This window comes from Ziziphus jujuba, chromosome 6 (genome assembly GCF_031755915.1).
Source record: "Ziziphus jujuba cultivar Dongzao chromosome 6, ASM3175591v1".
In the NCBI taxonomy this organism is placed as follows: domain Eukaryota; kingdom Viridiplantae; phylum Streptophyta; class Magnoliopsida; order Rosales; family Rhamnaceae; genus Ziziphus; species Ziziphus jujuba.
Genome location: NC_083384.1, coordinates 31,605,769 through 31,621,588, shown reverse-complemented (window position 1 = coordinate 31,621,588; position 15,820 = coordinate 31,605,769). Strand labels below are relative to the sequence as shown.

Genomic DNA, 15,820 nt, shown 5'->3' with positions numbered 1-15,820 from the left:
AACGAATTAGATTCTTCGCCAAACTCACACCGCGAACCACACGATAACTTGCAATTTGAGAGCCTGCCAGGTCAACCGAGTCCCCGGGCACGCGGCAAACATGCACCACTTGTTTGTTGGCGGCTTTTTTTGTCTTTTTGTCCACGTCATCCACAAAAACCGTGTGCTCTCCACCCGCTGAATCCGAATCAAAACCGAAGGCCGAGGCGCCCTCAATTTTTAGATTCATTTTTTTAAAATTTTATTATATTAAATAGAAATATCTTAACCTATTCACTCGTCTTCAGTACAAAGCTAGAAATCGTAGAGCACTAAGAAATTCCGTCAACGATATGTGTAGGTCGACGGACTATCACGGAGTTCACTTCAACTACCGTGACCGCTTAAAGATCCTATCTTTCTTTGTACGGTTCTCGGGTTTGCGCTCCAGGAAGCCCTTACCCGAATCCTTAACCCTCCTCTACCTCCCTCGCATCAATGAGAACGCCCTCGAGGTCGACGGCTCCAAGATCCGACCCGATTCGCAGGCCTTCGTTTCGCTCTACCGCTCCGTCAATGCGGAGACGAATGGCGTCGAGGAGGTTGTCTTCGGGAGCAGAGAGAGGGTCCGGGCCAGCGAAGGTATACGGTTCGAGGTGTATTTTAAGGAGGAGAAGGTGCTCAAGGGAATTTTCAGGAAAGATGAGGACGGCGAGTGGAAATTGGATTGTAAATGCGCGCTCGAGAGTGACATGGTCGGTGGTATGAGGGTTTCGGAGGCGGAGGTTTGCGTGGAGGTGGAGGGTGACGTGGCGATGAGAGAGAATGTGGCTATGGTTGTCAAGAGGAAACGGAATGGGAGGAGAGGTTTTAGTGGGCTGGAGGAGATTCCAGAGGAGAGAGAGATAGGTTATGATGATGATGATGATGAATCGGACGGATGCGATTGCTCTTATGGTTGTGGGGAGACGGAGATTGGATTTGACGGTGGGGATTTACACAAGTCCGGCTCTGACGGTGAGTTGGTAGAGCTAGAGATGGATATGGAAGGTGTAAGATGGGCCGTGGATGTGGGTATTTGGGTCATGTGTTTAGGTGTGGGCTTTTTGGTTTCCAAAGCTTCTGCCAAGACCTTGAGGCGTAAAAGATTATTGTGACGAGGGTGTTTATTTATTTATTTGATAATTGTATAAATTTCTTCGACTTTTTAAAATTTCCTTTGTAAAGACTAGACCCAATTTTGGATTTAACTCTCAAATCAAAGTTGTGTGATATTAATAGAAGCCCTAAGTTTTTGTGTACATCCATTTAGTTGCAAACTATATAAGCTGAACGCTTTTTATGTTTCTGGTGAATCTGGAGACTTTTTATTCACCCTTTAATTTTTAGGGGAAAAATAGATTTTGAAGATCAACGGACAATATGATATATATAAATTCACGCATGGTTAGCAACTTTGTATTTGTGGTTAGAAGCTCGGCATCTTTATCTTTCAACATATTATAATTTCATAAAAAAATCTGTATTTTTTCGTCAAAAAAATAAAAATAAAAATGAAAAGCTATCAATCTTCAACTTGTATGCATTTGTACCAAAAATTTCACTCTCTTTTTTATGTCAAGCTCATAAATATCTGTCTTTTCTTCCCACCTTCTAACTGTAAGTCCAGAAGATTGATTTAATTTAATATTACAATTACACCAACTTATATCAAGATTAAATATTTAATTAGCATATGCTTTACATAAATAAAATGATCGCATAAAATTGACTTAATTTATCTGATGATGATTAAAATTTTTATAAATAATCTGATTTTTGTGCCATAATTATCTCGCTTTTTTATTTTTATTTTTTTATTATTTATTATTTATTTTTATTTTTTCAATGTCATTTAGTTTTGATATTGAGGTGAGAAATGAAAAAAGATGGGGTCAACTCAATCTAGTCTAGCCTTATCCCAGTATTCATGTACATTATACTTTAGAAAATACCCAAATGTCACTTTATTTAGATGCCTGTGGAAAGTGCTTGCTTTCGTCAATCTGACCTTTCCAACTAAAATTTTTCTCTTGTATTTATCATATTTTTGCTTTAGCATATAAAACTGCATTTTATTTTATTTTATTTATATAAAAAGAACATAAATTTTCATTGACGATTGCTTTCTGCCGCTCACCTTTTATAGATTCTCTTGAATACGGCCAAAGATCACATGTTATGTTGCATGTACAAAACCAATAACTCAAAATATGCATCCACCGGGAAAAAAGATAAAAGAAATGTCATAGGCCATTTTTGTGTTACATAGGGAGGGTTTCATAGCAAAATGCTTCGAGTACGAATTGAACATTGATAACAGAATTGTACATTGATAACAGTTTCATTCTTAGTGAATAATTGATGTTTATTTTTTGAATTGTACATTGATAACAATTTAATTCTTAATGAATAATCGATATTTATTTTTTAAATAGTAAAAAGTGAAAATTTGAATATGCATATTTTGTCTAAAAAATAAAAACTTTATCATTAGATTATTTTATGGAAATATAATAAAAGTTATTGATATCAAATAAATTTATATTTATGGTTGGATAGTAAATCCTATGAATCTATCTTATCCTCAATGTATGTGAATTGGACTGGTGTAATCAAAATAATGAATTGGGGCAACTTGAACAGAAGACTCAAAGGACGCGTGCCCCTTGTCATGACAAAGGAGTTCCATCTTGGTAGACAAAAGGGACAACGAGAATCCCACATGAACATTGCTCCACAGCTGAAGGACTTGACAATTCCATACCACATTAGACAATGCAAACTGTACAAAGTTCCCATTATATGTTCCATTGGAATGGTTATAATTGCTTTTGGTAGCATAACCCAATGAAAAAATTCATCTTTCCTTGAAAGAGGCTTTTGTAAAGATACGACAGATTATTGTTGATTTTCAAACAATGTTTACATCTTCAAACAAATAGATTTTTGTTTTTGTTTGCCCAAAACTGATAGATATATCGTAATTGTGATTTCTTTTTTCCTTTATTCTTTTTTTTGGGGGGAAGAAAATACTTGTGATTGGAGCTATCCCTTGAAAACAAATAATCAATACGTACATAATTTGTCATTGTCGTAATATATATTAATGCTTTATGATATTTAGATCAGAATTGGAAATGGTTTAGTTGATGAATGAGTACCGAATAGATCTTGCTAGACTACTGCCTCATCTGTTTTTGACAAAGAAGGAGCTTCATTTTGTGGGTGAACATTTTCTATCCCGTCGTGGTGGACCAATCAATTTTTCTTCTAAGGTCAACACCTTTTTTGCGTAAAAACTTTGCTCCATGTTTAGATCTCTAACTTTTGTTAAAGTTGATATACGCTATTATTCGTCAAAGTGTTTGCGTATTATGGAGTATGATCTGCTTAACAAGGCTCTATATTTAGAGCTTGTAATTGTTTGTGTTTGGTTTTTTTAAATACTCTTTCATAATTCATTGTCAAGCTTCTAAAATATATGTAGTTTTACTTTTATCAACTGGCTTAAAATTTACCAATTGCATGAAAAAACGAATAATTTACAAATATTTAATCAGAATTAAATTCAAAAAATTAAAAGAAGTGGTATTGTTAAATTACAAAAAATGGATGTAAAATATATTTTTGAGAAGAAAAATACAAATTAGAAAATTAACAAAACAGTAATTCCCAGGGTGTTCCATTATCTGAAATTGGCAACGATTAATATTTAACGGGTAGGACAGGTAAGACAGTTCAAAATTCCAAACCCAAAAGGGTAAAATAAATATTTGACTTATTAAAAAGAAAAAAAAGAAAAAAAAGAAAATTACCGAATCCACTCCCTAGTTCCCTACTAAAAATCAAATAGCAACCAAAAGAAGTGAGGGCGGGTCCCAGCCGTACCTTATGATGGCCATCCACGTGTCAACATCCCAATACCCAAGCAGCACTCCTACACGTCAGCACCCTTCTCTCCTTGTCGCTCTCATCCCAAGCCAGAGTCCTCTTCTCTCATGGCGGTCAACGGCTCCATATAATATCATCAAAAACGCTCCGTGAAAAGGTTAACCCCCCAAACCCAACCCCAAACCCACGAACACTGTCTTGTACGGACACAACGAGAGGCTCGAGGTCTCGGTTTGGTTTGGCCGAGAGCCGTATGGGAAGGATGGGAGGCAATTCCAGGGCTTATACTGTGAACCCCAGCGACTACAAACTTCTTGAAGAGGTTGGATATGGTGCCAGCGCTACGGTTTTCAGAGCGATCTATCTTCCTTCCAATGAAGTCGTCGCTGTCAAGTGCTTGGATCTCGATCGCTGCAATAGCAATCTGGTTAGCTGCTTTCTTTTAGTATTATTATTATTATTATTATTTTGTATTTGTTTTTTCTATCTATATATATATATGTATTTTTTTTTTTTTGGGTTCATTTTTTTTAATTAGAGTTTTTTAGTTTGATTTAAAACTTTGACTTTGGCTGGATCTTGTTTTGTTTTGGAATTGTATTTTCTGGAATTCGATTCGCTTTCATTTCTTGGTGCCATTTTTGAGGTTAGAGCATGGGAAAGATCTTATGTTATTTAATTTCTGTAATGAAATTACGGAGCAATTGAGATCGCGAGGTTGAAAAAATTGTCATTTTGTTCATTGAATTGAGTAAGAGTTCACTTTGCTGATTTTGCATAGGGGCAGAGGCTCATTTATTTTGGTGTGTTTATGTCTCAGATCCTTGATTGTGTTTGTTGGTGGTGCTAGTGATTATTCAGTGAGCAAGTGTTTTTTTTTTTCCTCGGTTTCTTTCTTTATTTTATTTAATTTTTAAAGTTTTGCGCATATAAAATTAAGTTCATTTCCTCAAAATGATTAAGCTTTAGAAAGAGAACATACCGAGTTTGGAGCAAATAATCTGGATTGCTTGTTGAGATCAATTATTCTATTTGGTAATCTGTAGCACTAGGACTGCAAAGTGTTACATGGTGTTGGGATAATAACTGCAGTTTTGTACATGTTATCCGCCACATATTTATAAAATGACAAGAAGATCCTGATCAGTAGGTTTTTTCTATTTAGCTTTTTAGTTATCTTGCAGCCAATGACTAGTCATAGTCTATTGTTATTGTTGAGTAATTGTTTTCTTGTTGGATTGAACTTATGAGAATTAAGCTTGAGAACTTTTTCTGACTTTACGTTGCATTTCAAGTTTGCAATTTTCTTGTTGTAAATTTCAACTTTAACGTCCTCTAGAATGGTGAATTTGAGTTGTTCAAGTTTTCTATAATTTGCTAAAATGAGGTGTAGTTTGGGAACTTGTCATGAGGAAAATTTGATGCCTTAGTTTGTCAAGATATATAAAATATAGCTCCACAGGAGATTATGGTTCAGTAGAGCAACAGAGAGGTGATTGCTTTAATGCTCATGCTGTCAGAAAATTTCGAATAAGGATCAGTAGACACGCTTGGTCAAACTCTTTTAAGAATATTCCTAAATTGAGTGACTTACAACTGTTAGAAAGTTACTTTCTTGGTTGGTTAAGTAACTTTTTAGAAGAAACATAAGAGAAAACAAAATGTAAAATTTTATAAACAACAGCTACATGCCTACCTCAGCAATTCTTTTTTCAGCTGTGGTTCATATATTTATGCTCTTATACAGGATGACATACGAAGGGAGGCTCAAACAATGAGCTTGATTGATCATCCAAATGTCATAAGGGCATATTGTTCCTTTGTTGTTGAACGGAATCTTTGGGTGGTCATGCCATTCATGGCAGAAGGTTCTTGTTTGCACCTTATGAAGATTGCATATCCAGATGGCTTTGAGGAGGCTGCTATTGGTTCTATTCTTAAAGAAACCCTTAAGGCTTTGGATTACCTCCATCAACAAGGGCACATTCATCGGGATGTAAAGGTCAGTAGAGGAGTCTGGAATTCTCATTATTTTTGTTTTGAAACCTACACTTTTTTGGAGTTGATTTTTATTTTTATTTTTTTGATTAAACATTTGAGCTGCAGGCTGGAAACATTCTACTAGATAGTAATGGGATTGTAAAGCTTGCCGACTTCGGTGTTTCTGCTTGCATGTTTGATGCAGGTGACAGGCAGCGGTCAAGAAATACATTTGTGGGAACTCCATGCTGGTAAAATTTAACATCAAGGAATTTAAAATCGAATTTGTGTGATATGCTTATTTTTTTTTATCCATATGTTTAAGATTTCAACTTGTCTTTGCTTTTCAGGATGGCACCAGAGGTACTGCAACCAGGAAGTGGATATAATTCCAAGTGAGTTTTGTTCTAGTTATCTTCATTTTCAAACTTAAAAATAAAATATTCAATAGTTCAGGACATCTTCCCCAGTTGTATTCTATTGCAACAGCAGCACCACATGTACCATTTTGTTCGCTTAACAATAACTAACCAACACGTTCTTTGCCCATGCCATCTCGTCACTAAGGTGCTATTAAATTTGGTTCTGAGGGCAACCTGCAGAGCATATAAGTTTGTTACCCAGGTCTTCATTAGCGTCAAAGCTCTTTGTTAGTATTCATGGGCCCTCTAGTTGTTGGGTATATTATTTCCATAAATAGCCAACTTCGTGCTTTGATTTGTTGAGAAAATGTTTTTTTCTGTGATGTACATGAGTTAAAGAAAAAGGATCATCCAGTAATATTGTCTATTGCATTGTACTTGTACAGGGCTGATATATGGTCATTCGGTATTACGGCACTGGAGTTGGCTCATGGTCATGCACCTTTTTCTAAATATCCTCCAATGAAGGTATTTGCTTCTAGTATGGGTGTTCCACAAGAAGGAATATGCAAATTTGTCATGAGCTAAATAAGGCTTCATGGAAGTGCTTTATGGAAACCTCACACAGCATTCTTTTTCTTGTGCTCATAGGTTCTCCTGATGACCATACAGAATGCCCCTCCAGGACTTGATTATGATCGTGATAAAAAGTTCTCTAAGGTATTGAAATTCTTTCTTGCTAGAATGTGACATTGAGACCCTATGTGATTTGTGTAGGTATGACACAAAGAAGTCACTAAGTAGGTGCTCTAACCGTACTTAAAATGCTTAATGGCTTCAAGTATTACTTCAAGTATTACTTACTGTCTTGCTATGTACTTTCTCTGGGAGAATAATATTCTAATTAGAGGATTTCCAGTTGTGAGCAGTCTTTTAAAGAAATGGTGGCTATGTGCCTGGTGAAAGATCAAACAAAGAGGCCAACAGCAGAAAAACTATTAAAACACTCCTTTTTCAAGCATGCAAAACCTCCAGAGCTTTCTGTGAAGAAATTGTTTGCCGACTTGCCACCGCTTTGGAATCGTGTGAAAGCCCTTCAGGTTGGCTGTCATACTGTTGTGAATGGATTTGTTGTTATGTAGCTCTCTTTCTAAACTAGTTTGGATTAAACCTTGCAGATTAAAGATGCGGCACAACTAGCTCTGAAGAAAATGCCTTCTGCAGAACAAGAGGCATTGTCACAGGTCTAACACCTTTCTTGAGGCCGTTAATTGGCTGAAATTTTATCTTCCATCAACAGTCGTATCTTTTGATTCTTTTCATCATTTTGTATTTCTTAGGGAACCTTTTCAGTGGAATCATTGTTTTAGTTACTGAACAGATGCATAAAGCTTCTAAATAAGCTACTAGGTAGGGACAACTTGGATTTACCCTTTTGAGGCTTGCATATTACCCCTCTTGCTTGTTTTGTATCGTAATCATTTATTAGAACTCCAACAAATTTGCAGTTTAGTGACATTGCCTTCATTAAAGAACCATTTACCCTGCCCTCTTTCAGATGGTTGATTCCTGACAGTAACTTAATGATAGTTCCTTTCTCAAAGTTGGTCCATACAATGTTATCCACTCAAAATTTTAAGACATAAGAAAGAGTCTAATTTTCACCCATATATTATAAGACAGGTCAATTGTAGAGAATTATCGGAAAAACTACACTAATAAAGTTGATCAATTCAAGACCATATTAGGGTCTGCTTTTATGGAATGATCTACCATGGTTGCTGTCAGAAACATGTTCCTGTCTGTTGCACTCTTGAGCATTAAGTAAATCTAGCATCGAGTTGCTAGTTAATCTAACTGGACAAAGCAACTTCACTGGGAACAATTATCTGATTATTTTGTGAAATTGCTTGGTTCTGATTCTTTAAAAAGACATGAGTTTAATAATTTATTGAATTACTTTCTTTTAAAGAAAAAATAATAAATAACTTGAAAACAAGTTACATTTGGAGATCAGGAACACATTAGCTTTGTTTTCCTTTTAGGCGCCATAATTATTTTTTCATTTACGGTTGTTCTGTTGCCCTGGTCAGAGTGAATACCAGCGAGGAGTTAGTGCCTGGAACTTTGACGTTGAGGATTTGAAAGCTCAAGCATCACTGGTATGCTACATCTTATTGTTTGTGAATCATCAATATATTTCATTCAGAGGTTGTGATTTTAGTAACAAACTTCTTTCATTTAATGGTAGGTGCGAGACGACGATGATTTGTCAGAGGTGAGGGAAGAAGATGAAAAATTAAAATCATTTGTGATTGATAAGGTTATTATCTTGATTTTAACTAATGATATTTCTATATTTTCAAGCTCAGTACAAGTAAACTAATTTTCTTTTGTTTATTGCCATTCCTTTTTTGTGATTCCTTTTGGAATTCTAATCCTTGATGATCTGGCAACTAATGATGGTTTATTTATCACTGGCAGTACCCATCTCATGGTCAATCCAATTTGGAGAAATTCAACTCAAACAGTGAACCACCTTTGGATGATGGCGGAGGGAAAATAAGTAGTGATATAGTACAGCCAGCTGAATACTTGAACAAAAAGGGGAAGGGTCTGGGATGTGATATACCAGAATCTGCTTGCCAAGAGAGAACTGGCTGGAAGAAAAATGGATCAGCCACTGAGGCAACAGCATCTACATCTGAAAAGGATGTGGTATTGCCCAAGGCCAGAACTCAAAGTGTGAAAAGTCGCCAAGCTGTGAGTGGCCCACTCATGCCTGGTGCTGTGCTTAGTCATTCATTGTCCGAAAGGGCACGAATCTCTGAAAGGTCTGTTATGGGTTGTTATTTATTTTGTCTTATAAGCAATAGTTTATACTTGCTCTAAGGGGGATGCAGTGCATTTTCTAATCAAAAGTGCTTTTTCTTCACAATTTCATTGCATAAATATGTGTGGTATTCCATCACAAAAAAAAGAAAAAAAGAGAAGTATGGTGGGACAGATTATAGTTCTGTAACGTAATTAAATTTCCCAATTTAGGAGACAAATTATGCTGATGGATTGATATCATGTTCTTTAATTACTACTATAGTGGCAAGATTTGAATTTAGTTCTCAAAAAACAAATTTTAACTATTTCTTACGAAAAAGGATAGTAATATTATTTAGTTTAAGCATCATCACATTTTGGGGCTATCGAATCTATATGTCCTTGTCTTTCACCAAGTTAGTTAAGAGCTTTGTTAAGCATTGTTTTAAGCATACTTTTTGTTATGTAGTTTGTCCATGCAATATTGTTTATGGTTTTCTTTGATTCTTTTGGTTCTGGTTTTGGTTGTGGATTTATGGTTTATTCTATATCTTCCATAAGGTTTTATTGTTTTCTTTTTTTGTTTTTGTTTTGTTTTGTTTTATTGTTCCCTTCCCCACCCCGCAAAAACCCAAAAATTAAAATGTTATCTACTGTATGGTATTATTTTTTACACTGTAAAGTTTGTTATACTTGATGCAAATTTTTACCTCTTTGTTGATGAAGTTAGAGGTGATAAAGTTCTGGTTATTTTTTCTCTATGAAAATAGATGGTAAATCTATTCTGTTGAATTTTGGATGCTATCAAGTCACAAATGAAACCAAATCAATAGCCTGTGGGCCATAAGCAAGCTATTGAGCCTCTTTCTTTCTATCTGGTAATGGCTGATGATTGTTTGCTGATTGTTAGGAAAGAGAATGATAATCAACCTAAGAATGAGATTGCTCATCGTGAGGTACGGCGAACACCGAGCTTTAGTGGTCCTCTGATGCTTCCAACACGAGCTTCAGCAAACAGTTTATCAGCTCCAATAAAGTCTTCTGGAGGTAATGAAGATATTCAATTTGCTTTAAAGATCATATCCAATGTTACTTCGTGACCATGTCTCTAAGGAGTGGGTTTTAAAGATTGTATTACTAAGTACTCCTCCTCTAATAGGATTTAGAGATTCTTTGGATGACAAGTCAAAGTCCAATCTTGTGCAAATTAAAGGAAGATTCTCTGTAACATCGGAAAATTTGGATCTTGTAAAGGTAAGTCTTTAGTTTTGATGGTGTGTTTATTTATTATATCACTGTCACTAACTTAAAAAAAATTGCCTTAGGATATTCCATTAAGTACCGTTCCACGTCGATCTTCACAGGTAGGTGGGCACATTTGATTAGATGTTTTATGAGTGGCTATGTGTTGCTATTCGGTTCTCACTTGATTTTCTGTTTATTAAATTTAGGGATCACCTCTGAGAAAGTCTGCTAGTGTTGGTGAATGGATATTTGACTCCAAGCAAGCGGTTTGTATGCAAACCTCTTGCTCTCAATATTTTGATAAGATATTATAATTTCACCTTTAAAATATTTTGATAAGAGTACTCAAATTGCAACCATGAAAATTCCAAATTGCTGCATTGACATGCAACACTAGCGTGCAAATATACACACACACAGTATTGCGTGCAACACTAGTATTGCAACACTAGCGTGCAAATATGCAAACCTCTTGCTCTCAATATTTTGATAAGATATTATAATTTCACCTTTAAAATATTTTGATAAGAGTACTCAAATTGCAACCATGAAAATTCCAAATTGCTGCATTGACATGCAACACTAGCGTGCAAATATACACACACACAGTATTGGATGCACGATATTCCACAATAGCTAAGTGTAACTTTATGATCTTTTCGAAGGCCATATACATCTAACAATATTCTAATTTTTCAGCCTCTCAATCAGCCACCCAAGGAGTTTAATAACAGCACAGTACCTGCATCGGTTCTCATGCCTCACCTTCAGAATCTTTTTCAGCAGACTTCAATTCAACAGGTATGTGGAAACATAGGGCAACCAGGATGATGTTTTCTTTTAACCTTTAGAAGGTTAGTTAATCCTCAAGAACTTAAAGTCATAGAACTGGAGTGGAGAATGTCATTTGACAATGTTTTTCATGTAATTCCAGGATCTCATTATGAATATGTTAAGCAGTTTGCAACTGGCTGAGGTTGCAGATGGTGAGTGGAAGATCTTTCATTTAATGATACTTCAGATAATTGTTTTTAAAGGATTTATTACACAAATGAAACATGTTCAATTCTGTTTCAGCTTCTCAAAATGGGAAGTTGCCTCCACTACCTCGCAGTCCAGAGAACAATGGAAGTGTAAGCATTTTGTATTTTTGTGCTGAAATACTTTATATTTTGATAAAAATCTTTAAACTCCTTCCTTTTGATGCCATATTTTTTCTATCCGATTTCCTGAGATTTTTTTTTTCATTCATACTCACTTCTATGATTACCACACCCAATTGGACTGAATAATGAAAAATAATTAGTTCAATATTCTTCACCCATGTTCTTTAATAAGTTCAATCAACAGGTCGAAACAGCAGCTTCTGAGAGGGAGCGCCTACTGCTCATCAAGATCTCAGAGCTTCAGGCTAGGTCGGTTATCAATAATCTAACATGAATATACCTATGATGCCTCTCTTTTGTGCATATGAAAGTCTGATTTTGTCTCTCTGCAGGATGAACAATTTGACTGATGAACTGACTGCTGAAAAGTTGAAATTCATACAAGTGAGTAACTCTTAAAGACAGTTTTCATTATGTGCTAGTTTTTATCTACATTATTTCTCCTTTTTAGTTATGCCTAATATTGTATATTTCTAAAAGATAGACAACTAAATTTTGTTTTGATTGGTCCAAATGTATTGTTGACCTAGTGTTTCTGACTGGTACACATTAGAGCTGAAGTGGAAGGCTTTTGCCACCTTGGCATTCTCCATTTGTTATCTTTTAGCTTGTCAAGAAAGGGAAAGGGAGATGGGTTGTATTTCATACGTCTCATTGATTATTTCATTCTTTTGCGTTTTTCTTACTAAGTTGATCATTTCAATACAGTTGCAGCAGCAGCTGATTTCGTTATCAAGTCGGGAAGAAAACGGGGATAGAGGAGAAGGGGATGCCTGAAAACTGAAATATGTGTAGTCAGTGTAAAGTGAAATTGCCATGTACGTCTGGAGAGAGCTGTAAATCATGCAGAAAGTATTTTCCAACATTCTTTATCATCGGTGCTGAAAATGCAGACTCTGTATGGCTGTTGGCCGAAGTGAACGTACAAGAAAGTGTGGGAATAATGTTTCTGGGGGCTCTTCCGCCAATATGCTTAATAAATTTCCTACAAGAGCGGAGCTACTTCAGATGGGGAATAAGCAGAAATTTACAAGTCCATCAGTATATTATTTTTTCTCTCCATTTATCTCTCATTGAAATCCAAGTTAGTTTCTTGTTTTTTTTTGGGTTTTTCCTTCTGGTAGTGTTGTAACACCAAAGCTGGCGGTTAGAAGTTGTTTGTTGTAGTAGTAGCCATGAGAAGGGGAAAAAAGAAAAGAAAGGGGCTAGTTATAGGTGGTATTTGTTTAATCATTTAGTTTCATATTAATTTATAATGTTCGAACGCAGACTTCCAACTTTTATTTTTGTCAGAAAGGAAATTTCTCTGAGCTTTGTATATTTTGGCGGTAGAGTGTAGTGCTATTTCTTATTTATTTTAAAAATTTGGTGTTTTTCACGTCTATAATTCTCCAAATTATATGTATCGTTCTTTTATTTTATTTTTTTAGAAATGTAAATTTACGTTGCCCAATTTTTTTTACGTTGTACATATTCTTAATAATTATTATCCTCAATTCATGCATGATCCTAGTTATTATAAAATTTGAACCGAGATTTGTTAGAATAATGTATATAAATATTGCTAAAACAATATTTACTGAGACAAATTATCTCATTAATCGTTGCATAATTTAAACGAAATTGTATAAACGCTTCAGTAAGTTCATGCTACATTTATCCAAAAAACGTAAACGATAAAGTCAAAATAATCTTCATAGGATTCGAGAGTGTATATATATATATATATGTAATATCATCAAAATATAAATAGCGATCACCTCCCAAATTGTAAGCCGCAGTGGGCAGTGGGCGGTGCCCATACTTTGAAGCGATGATCAGGTTGACAACTCTATCCTGCACCTCAATCCGATCATCTTCGGCTCTCAGACCACCTTCACCTTCATCTACATCTACTCATGCTCTGTTCGGCAACCATAGGTACAGGCTCAAGCCCTCATTTCTCCAAAACCTCGAACCATACCACTACCAGGTTTATACTCCATAACATACCATATTCCCCCAACTCCTCTATATTCCAAATTGGCTGGTTTATCCATGTCTTTGATTTGAAAGCCTGAACTCCTTCTCCCCTATATGCTGCTTTTTTTTTTTTTTTTTTTTTTTTTGTAGAGAAAAATCAGGGATGTGACTTTTAGAGTAGCAGGACTGTCTGATGACGCGCCTTTCGCCGTTGCGATCGGCGCTTCCATGCTCACTTCGTTGCTGTTTCCCGTCACCGGTGCTCCCGACGATGATTCCGGTGATTCTGCTATTGATTCTACCGATTCCAGGTTTGCGGTTATGGGCATCATCAGCTTCATTCCTTACTTCAATTGGCTGGTACTAAACAATAACAATAACAAATTGTTTTTCCAAAATTTCCTTACTTTTTAGTCGCTGTGGAAAAACTATTGACTTTTTGTTTGTAAATAGAGTTGGGTTTTTGCGTGGCTTGATACTGGGAAGAGGCGTTATGCAGTTTATTCCCTCGTTTACTTGGCTCCCTACCTCAGGTTTCTTTCTCATTTCCCATTCGACGACGAAAATTCAGAACTGACTCTTTCTTTTCTTCTTCTTCTTCTTGAAGTTGCAATTATTGTTTTGGATTTCTAGATTGGGGTTTGTTGCGCATTTCGTTTAAGTGTCCATGATCGTTGAGCAATTGTTGATTGGTGGTCCTGCTGAATACTTGCTCGTTTTCGTACTGTAATCTTCATTTGGTCAAAAATTATTCTTAATTTCACAGCTCAACTCTTGCTTTAGCTTTGTCATGCTCTACAATTTGCTTGCCTGTGTTTTGGTCATACTGTTATTTTATGATGGTTTTCTCGTCATTCTCCTTTACTCTTTATTCTCTGCGCCTTTGTGCAGCTTTCTTCAATTGCTCACTTTACTTCCTACCTGGTTACCAATTAATGTGAAAAGTTCTTTGAATATTTTTCTTTCTAATTGCTTGAGCTCTCTTCTTTAAAACTTACATATTTAGTCTCAAGTTTGGAACTAGTTTTTAGGAAAATGAGCGATGGGATGCTTCCTTGGTTTTTTCCCCCTTTATGCCGATTTTGCGCACTTTGTAGAAAACAAACATATAGTACAGCTTCGGTGGCATTTGCTGTTAATGTAAGAATGTTGTTTGAGTGTATTTGAGTATACAAAAGTAGTTACACGGCTTTCCTATGATTGGATAGGTCAAATTTGTCATTGTCACCTGAGGAGAGCTGGTTGCCTATTGCTAGCATTCTATTCTGCATTATTCATGTTCAGGTACAAATGTTTTCCATTATAATTCTTTCCACCTTCAAGCCTGTGAAGTTTTTTGTAATATTCTATGGTTTCACTGATAAAACGACTTCAAGCGAAGCAAATGTGTTTATAAACAGACTATTAAGTAGAGGTAATGGCAAACTTAACATGTAAGGATATGCTACTATAGGTATATGGAGAAACCAAAAGTCAATGAACAATGGTTTTTGGCTAGCTGTTATTTTTTATGGCAAACTCCAGACCATGGATTTTGGAGTCATGCTATAGAAGTTTGGACCATTTAATGATTAGTCTATGCATGTAATCTTATAGTTATGGCCAAATCTTTCTTATCTGCAGCTGGAAGCAAGCATCAAGAATGGAGATCTTCAGGGATTTCAATTGTTTAGCGAGGCCTTAAAACGGGACTTACCAAAGCGCAGAAAGAAAGACCGCTTCAATGTTCACCAAGGAAAATCTGAGAAGGTAATATTGCTTGATGTTCATGTTAAGTTTTTAAAGCACTTTTTAAGTTCAGTATCCTTGCTTGACGAAACTTTCTTAGCTTGTTTCATTTTAATATCTACTAGGAGACCAAAAGCGATGACTTGAATCTGCCATCTGGTGATGACCAATCAAGGAACAAAATTCGAGGTTGGGAAGTTCCCAAAAAGTCTCATGACAATGAACGCTTGGACGACGAACGAAATGAAGACGAGAGAAGGAAACACTAAAAAGCATAGATTTTCCATGGCAGGAATATTTAAGTCCACACCTGAGCTCTTGTATTCCGAGTTAAGTATAACATCTTTTACTTCGTAGTCTTCTATTATCAAGAAGACCATGAGAGAGAGATGGTTGCCGTGCAACAAATGTATATTGATATGATGATGGTGCAGCACATGTTCAGAAGCAGATTTCATATTTTTCGAATGAATTTAATACAAACTAGTCTTTGTAGCAATGATGATTTTCTCTTTTGTATGGATAAGTTTATCCCGTTTGGCAAAGATGATTGACTGCAGCAAAATCATTAACTTGGACAAAGTCATGCTCATATAAGTTATAATTTTTCTCATTTCATGATAACTTTGGTCGAGACAAAATACCAATTTA

The 15,820-nt window shown here is 35.7% G+C and overlaps 3 protein-coding genes across 8 annotated transcripts; all 3 read left to right on the top strand.

Moving 5' to 3' along the window:
• Positions 1–215: 215 nt before the first annotated feature.
• Positions 216–1,280, top strand: LOC107430055 (uncharacterized). The gene has a single exon (XM_016040836.4). It carries the CDS (start codon positions 333–335, stop codon positions 1,134–1,136), a length of 804 nt encoding a protein of 267 aa, XP_015896322.3. The 5' UTR covers positions 216–332; the 3' UTR covers positions 1,137–1,280.
• A 2,736-nt stretch (positions 1,281–4,016) lies between these two features.
• Positions 4,017–12,799, top strand: LOC107430085 (serine/threonine-protein kinase BLUS1). 5 transcript variants are annotated; one of them, XM_048464217.2, is made up of 21 exons: positions 4,017–4,339; positions 5,660–5,914; positions 6,019–6,143; positions 6,243–6,287; positions 6,701–6,782; positions 6,906–6,974; positions 7,184–7,354; positions 7,433–7,498; positions 8,348–8,416; positions 8,506–8,532; positions 8,739–9,088; positions 9,979–10,115; positions 10,228–10,322; positions 10,394–10,432; positions 10,520–10,579; positions 11,013–11,114; positions 11,248–11,299; positions 11,391–11,446; positions 11,664–11,728; positions 11,812–11,863; positions 12,188–12,799. In XM_048464217.2, the coding sequence occupies exons 1-21, from the start codon at positions 4,166–4,168 to the stop codon at positions 12,254–12,256; spliced, it is 2,160 nt and encodes a 719-aa protein (XP_048320174.2). In that variant the 5' UTR covers positions 4,017–4,165; the 3' UTR covers positions 12,257–12,799. The 5 variants fall into 5 exon arrangements, with proteins under 5 accessions (XP_048320174.2, XP_024935030.3, XP_015896363.3 ...); XM_025079262.3 differs by lacking the exon at positions 12,188–12,799 and adding an exon at positions 12,010–12,154 and having other exon boundaries at positions 4,018–4,339; positions 8,506–8,577; XM_016040876.4 differs by having other exon boundaries at positions 4,019–4,339; positions 8,506–8,577.
• A 419-nt stretch (positions 12,800–13,218) lies between these two features.
• On the top strand, positions 13,219–15,668 carry LOC107430082 (uncharacterized). Of its 2 annotated transcripts, none has more exons than XM_048464218.2 (6): positions 13,219–13,451; positions 13,592–13,801; positions 13,895–13,974; positions 14,650–14,725; positions 15,065–15,190; positions 15,270–15,407. In XM_048464218.2, the coding sequence occupies exons 1-6, from the start codon at positions 13,293–13,295 to the stop codon at positions 15,282–15,284; spliced, it is 666 nt and encodes a 221-aa protein (XP_048320175.2). In that variant the 5' UTR covers positions 13,219–13,292; the 3' UTR covers positions 15,285–15,407. The 2 variants fall into 2 exon arrangements, with proteins under 2 accessions (XP_048320175.2, XP_015896358.3); XM_016040872.4 differs by having other exon boundaries at positions 13,220–13,451; positions 15,295–15,668.
• The last annotated feature ends 152 nt before the right edge of the window (positions 15,669–15,820 follow it).

What these genes read in the sequence shown, in the direction of transcription:
- LOC107430085 (XM_016040876.4), top strand. Translation starts at nt 4,166, where the DNA reads ATGGGAAGGATGGGAGGCAATTCCAGGGCTTATACTGTGAACCCCAGC. An exon ending in TTTGTGGGAACTCCATGCTG is followed by an intron (nt 6,144 to 6,242) that starts GTAAAATTTAAC and finishes TTTGCTTTTCAG; the next exon opens with GATGGCACCAGAGGTACTGC. An exon ending in TATTTGACTCCAAGCAAGCG is followed by an intron (nt 10,580 to 11,012) that starts GTTTGTATGCAA and finishes CTAATTTTTCAG; the next exon opens with CCTCTCAATCAGCCACCCAA.
- LOC107430055 (XM_016040836.4), top strand. Translation starts at nt 333, where the DNA reads ATGTGTAGGTCGACGGACTATCACGGAGTTCACTTCAACTACCGTGAC.
- LOC107430082 (XM_016040872.4), top strand. Translation starts at nt 13,293, where the DNA reads ATGATCAGGTTGACAACTCTATCCTGCACCTCAATCCGATCATCTTCG. An exon ending in TTCCTTACTTCAATTGGCTG is followed by an intron (nt 13,802 to 13,894) that starts GTACTAAACAAT and finishes GTTTGTAAATAG; the next exon opens with AGTTGGGTTTTTGCGTGGCT. An exon ending in TACTTGGCTCCCTACCTCAG is followed by an intron (nt 13,975 to 14,649) that starts GTTTCTTTCTCA and finishes ATGATTGGATAG; the next exon opens with GTCAAATTTGTCATTGTCAC.